This window comes from Rhinopithecus bieti, unplaced genomic scaffold (assembly GCF_001698545.2).
Source record: "Rhinopithecus bieti isolate Rb0 unplaced genomic scaffold, ASM169854v2 scaffold_13130, whole genome shotgun sequence".
NCBI classification, from domain to species: domain Eukaryota; kingdom Metazoa; phylum Chordata; class Mammalia; order Primates; family Cercopithecidae; genus Rhinopithecus; species Rhinopithecus bieti.
In genome coordinates this window covers 174830-180544 of record NW_016807302.1, presented here as the reverse complement: position 1 = coordinate 180544, position 5715 = coordinate 174830, and the positions used below count along the sequence as shown (strand labels likewise).

Below are 5715 nucleotides of genomic sequence, written 5' to 3'. Positions count from 1 at the left end.
GCCAGGATGGTCTCGATCTCCTGACCTCGTGATCCGCCCGTCTTGGCCTCCCAAACTGCTGGGATTACAGGCTTGAGCCACCGCGCCCGGCCTATACTAAGTACTTAATAAATGTGAGCTACAGCTGGGCACGGTGGCTCACGCCTGTAATCCCAGCACTTTGGGAGGCCGAGGCAGGTGGATCACCTGAGGTCAGGAGTTCAAGACCAGCCTGGCCAACACGGTGAAACTCCATCTCTACTAAAAATACAAAATTAGCCGGGTGTGGTGGTGCTTGCCTATAATCCCAGCTAGTTGGGAGGCTGAGGCAGGAGAATCGCTTGAACCTGGGAGTCAGAAGTTGCAGTGAGCCAAGATTGCGCTACTGCACTCCAGCCCGAGTGACAGAGCGAGACTCCATCTCAAAAAAATAAAAATAAATAAATACATGTAAATAAAAATTAGCTGGGCGAGGTGGCACACACCTGTAGTCCCAGCTACTTGGGAAGCTGAGTCAGGAGGATCGCTTGAACCCAGGGCTTCAAGGCTGCAGTGAGCAATAATCGTGTCACTGCACTCCAGCCTGGGCAGCAGAGTGAGACCCTGTCTCTAGAAAAAGAAAAAAAAGCAACAAAACAGCAAAGAAATCGACAAACACCTTCAGCTCCATTCCTCTCTGCCCTCCTTCCTAACCAGCTGGGGGACACCTCCTGCCTTAACCAACTCTGTTCTCTGTTTCTTCTCAGTGCGACTTCGGTGCCCGGCAACATCCACCTAGGAGTGGCCCCCGTGGGGTCGGGCTCGGCCCTGACCCTGCAGACGATCCCGCTGACCACGGTGCTGACCAATGGGCCTCCTGCCAGTACTACTGCTCCCACTCAGCTCGTTCTCCAGAGTGTTCCAGCGGCCTCTACTTTCAAGGACACCTTCACTTTGCAGGCCTCTTTCCCCCTAAACGCCAGTTTCCAAGACAGCCAGGTGGCAGCCCCAGGGGCTCCACTGATTCTCAGTGGCCTCCCCCAACTTCTGGCTGGGGCCAACCGTCCGACCAACCCAGCGCCACCCACGGTCACAGGGGCTGGACCAGCAGGGCCCAGCTCTCAGCCCCCTGGGACTGTCATTGCTGCCTTCATCAGGACTTCTGGCACTACAGCAGCCCCTGGGGTCAAGGAGGGGCCACTGAGGTCCTCCTCCTATGTTCAGGGTATGGTGACGGGGGCCCCCATGGAGGGGCTGCTGGTTCCTGAAGAGACCCTGAGGGAGCTCCTGAGAGATCAGGCTCATCTTCAGCCACTTCCAACCCAAGTGGTTTCCAGGGGTTCCCACAATCCGAGCCTTCTGGGCAACCAGACTTTGTCTCCTCCCAGCCGCCCCACTGTTGGGCTGACCCCGGTGGCTGAACTTGAGCTCTCCTCAGGCCCAGGGTCCCTGTTGATGGCTGAGCCTAGTGTGACCACATCTGGGAGCCTTCTGACAAGATCCCCCACCCCAGCCCCCTTCTCCCCATTCAACCCTACTTCCCTCATTAAGATGGAGCCCCATGACATATAAGCAAAGGGGTCAGGGCAGATGTGACCCACCAGGCAAAATTGAGCAGCATTTTCATAGGGACCGACTTCAGTAGCACACCTGCCCCTGCATTTCAGTGGGATGTCAACACACTTCACCCCCAGTTCCCCGGCCCTGCCTGGTGTCACTGTGGCCAAACAGTGCCCAGCTTAAGCATCCCTGGCATCAGACTATGGCCTTCAAGAGCACTAGGGGATATGCTTTTGGCAGCATAATGGGCTGACTTGGTGATGGAGGGAAAAACCCTTGAGCCAAGCAGAAGTTTGTGGCCAGGGTCTGTGCAGCAGTTTCATGAGAAGACCCCTTCTACTTGGCTCTATCTCACTGGCTGCATTCCCTACACAGGGAATTTACTACCCCGTATGTGACTATCCCTGTATGTACTTGTGTGTACTTGTTGGTCTGTATCTTAGTTTCTTTGGGGAGGACAGGGCTGTAGCTGTGAGGTCTTGTCTCCAAAGCTGTGTGTATGTCTCCGTGGATCAGCCACAGGGATAGGGATTTTGTTTTTAAGGGAAAGCATTCTGTAATTCCCTTTGTTCATGCCAAGATTCAGTTGCTCTGAGACTATGGGGTACAAGTTTGATCCCCCGAATCTGGAGATGTTGTAGAGCTAGAACGAGTGCAGAGTAGGAACGCTTTGATGCGCATGCACATTGGGGAAGATGCGCTCCTCAGGGACACGAAGGCCGAGTAGGATAAAACCACGACGGGAGGGAAGGGAAGTCAGCTCTGGGAGCAGCACTCACTGGCTGGACCAAGGTACTCTTCCTAGAGTTTGCTGTGTTAGCAACCACAGTCACCATGCGGTCAGGCTGGAATCTTGGGCCACCCCAGAGTGCTTTGCTGAAGGATTAGACAGGGGTAAAGTGCCCTCCAGCCTCAGAGTTAGCCACAAAGCCCCCAGTCAGAGCTGAATTCATTGAATATTTGTGCCTCGGGCTTGGGCTGTTTGTGTGATACCAGCCCCCCCGCCAGACAATAGCCTTTGCTGACACCCCAGCCTACTTCCCCGATCCTGGGCTCCCTCTTGATTACTTTTTGACATTTTCCAGCTGTCAGGCGCACTGCGGCTAGTCCAGCAGCGACCTATATGGGGCCCACCCCCATTCTTGCTCAAGCATGGGCACCTACCACATGGTTTCTGCTGCTCAGCCTGCCTGCAACTCACCTCAAAGGTGAACCAGCCTGCCTATATGATGACTGCAGCAGACCTCCTCGGGTGGACTGATGCCCCTCATCTCCCACTTTCACACCTAACCCTGACTCCTTCACCAGGAAGACGGGAGTCGGCAGCCAGGAGTTCCCATGGCACCTCTCTCTCTTTGTGGCTCCCTGCTTCCCCCTCCCCTCTTTCCAAGGAAGGGTCAACCTATTCTCTCTCAAAGCCAACCCCTAGGCCAATGGCCTGGATCTCCTCCCCTCTCCCTTCTTAAAACGAGCTTGCTTCCCTCCTGCCAAGTTTGGGGGCAAGGCTAAGAAATTTCAGCCATAGAAACAACTCTATTATCTGGTGACTTTGGGTAATGTGAATCAGTGCCTGAGGACCTTTGCTGTGTCCTTGGTACAAAACCATCCACTTGACCTAACTACCTCCCCTGGCCGCGCTCTCGCTCTTCTCTTCTTTGCCAAGCCAATTATCACCCTCTCCCACTCTCTTCTTCTCCCTGCCCCCTGGAGGGCACTGCGTTTAGTTGTGCAAATTGTATTTTCTATGCGTGTTTCCAGCAGTTGGCATTAAAGTGCCTTTTTCTAATAAAACCAGTTTATGATGACAGTTTCCTGATGGTTGAAAGTAAGCATCTTGATAAAGGGTCACCATTAAAAAATTTTGCACAAAGGTGCTGCATGGGATGGGGTAGCCCCGTCCCCACCTGAAATCTGGTTTCTGCCACCCCTACTCCAACTCCATGGAAACTCATTGCTGGAAGGTCATCAGCGACCTCGTGGTGAAATCAAATGTCTTCTTCACGGTTCTCGACCCTCGTAAGCACACACTAGCTGGGCTCTCCTGCGTCCCCCATCACCCTTTCTGGGGCTGGTTCTTCACCTACCACTTCCAATGTGGCTGTTCTTCAAGAATCTCATCCATTTGGGGCTCATTTTGGCTCCTCAGAGATGGGTCTTAAATCCAGAGCTCCAGTCCCACCCTTTCTCCTAAGCTCCTGGCTCACATTTCCAGCGCTCTGCTGGACATTTCCACATGGATGCTTGTCAGCCCCTTAAAGATAGCCCCTCTATTGAGTCAGAGTCTTGCTCTGTCGGCTGGAGTGCAGTAGCATGATCTCGGTTCACTGCAACCTCTGCCTCCCAAGCTCAAGCGATTCTCCTGCCTCAGCCTCCTGAGTAGCTGGGAGTACAGGCACACGCCACCATGCCCGGCTAATTTTCATATTTTTAGTACAGCCGGGGTTTCACCATTTTGGCCAGGCTGGTCTCGAACTCCTGGCCTCAAGTGATCCACCCACCTTGGCCTCCCAAAGTGCTGGGATTACAGGCGTGAGCAACCACAGCTGGCCAACAATGGATTTTTAAAATTATTTCCACACACAAAAAACCTTTCCAAGATGATGGGTTGATGGGTGCAGCAAACCACCATGGCACATGTATATCTATGTAACAAACCGGCACATTCTGCACATGTATCCCAGAACTTAAAGTATAATAATAATAATAATAAATCAAGCAAACAAAAAGGCCATCATGACTTGCCTATTTCTGTTACTGGTGCCACCGTTTTCCTGACCTCTTAAGTTTGAAATTTCAGAGCCGTCTGATCATTCCCTTCAATTCACCCCCATTCCCCTCTCCCATCTCCCGAAGTCCAGCGTGTGGTTTGCAATGTCCGTAAAACCTCGCCTTTATTCCACATTCCCAGAAGCCTCCACCCCAGCTCAAACTACACACAGAGGCTCCCCGTGTGATCTGTCTCAACCCCTCCCATTTGCCCTTTGATAAAATGCCCTCAGTGACGACTCCTGGCCTATAGGTAGGGGTGATACTCAAAATACTTTATCTCTAATCCTTTCTAAACTTAATCCTTTCATTGCTGAAGCCAGTCCAGGGGTCCTGGAGTAGGGATGGGGGAGCACTTGGGCTCAGGGCAGTAGCTCTGGAAGTATTTTAAGTTTAGCATCAGCCCTGTCTTCAGGACAAAGCTCCAACTCCTTGGCCTGCCATCAAGACCCTTCACCTTTGGGTCCTGACTGACTTCCCCAGTCAACTCACCCTGCTCCTTCTGCCACCACTCATACCCCAAGGCACTGCTCCAGTCAAACTGATGGATTTGCTGGCCTGTGAACATGCCTCTGTTTACAATTTCCAAACTCTGTGCTTTTGCTCTTATTATCTACTATATATATTCTAAGCATTTTAAACCTGGAAACCAAGATCCTCCATTTATCTTTTACCTGCTCTAGGCAATACAGACAAACTCAACACTATTTACACACTCTTGTGTTTTCTTAATGAATAATCTTCCCTTCTATGTATCTTTTCCTTTAGAAATACAATCCACTGGCTGTGCACAGTGGCTCATGCCTGTAATCCGAGCACTTTGTGAGGCTGAGGCGGGCAGATCATGAGGTCAAGAGATGGAGATCATCCTGGCCAACATGGTGAAACCCCGTCTCCACTAAAAATACAAAAAGTAGCTGGGCATGGTGGTTGGCACCTGTAGTCCCAGCTACTTGGGAGGCTGAGGCAGGAGAATCACTTGAACCCAGGAGGCGGAGGTTGCAATGAGTCGAGATCGTGCCACTGCACTCCAGCCTGGCAACAGACTGAGACTCTATCTCGGGGGAAAACACACACACACACACACACACACACACACACACACACACAAGAAAAGAAAGAAAATCCATCACCAGCCAGGCACGATGGCTCACGCCTGTAATCCCAGCACTTTAGGAAGCTGAGGTGGGTGGATTACCTGAGGTCAGGAGTTCGAGACCAGCATGGCCAATATTGCGAAACCTCATCTCTATTAAAAATACAAAAATTAGCCGGGCTTGGTGGCACGTGCCTATAATCCCAGCTACTGCAGAGGCTGAGGTAGAAAATCCCTTGAACCTGGAGGCAGAAGTTGCAGTGAGCTGAGATTGCACCTGGGTGATCAGAGCAAGACTATCTCAAAAAAAAAAAAAAAAAAAAAGAAAAACCCAC

At 51.7% G+C, this 5715-nt stretch overlaps 1 protein-coding gene across 3 annotated transcripts in view; it reads left to right on the top strand.

Moving 5' to 3' along the window:
* ELF4 (E74 like ETS transcription factor 4) overlaps positions 1-3334 on the top strand; it is a 49048-nt gene extending 45714 nt beyond the window's left edge. For 2 of the 3 annotated variants that reach the window (XM_017881116.1, XM_017881117.1), the window contains exon 9: positions 726-3334. In XM_017881116.1, the coding sequence (XP_017736605.1) occupies positions 726-1530 (805 nt within the window). In that variant the 3' untranslated portion in view covers positions 1531-3334. The remainder of the gene's footprint in view (positions 1-725) is intronic. The other variant, XM_017881118.1, reaches the window with a different exon arrangement.
* The last annotated feature ends 2381 nt before the right edge of the window (positions 3335-5715 follow it).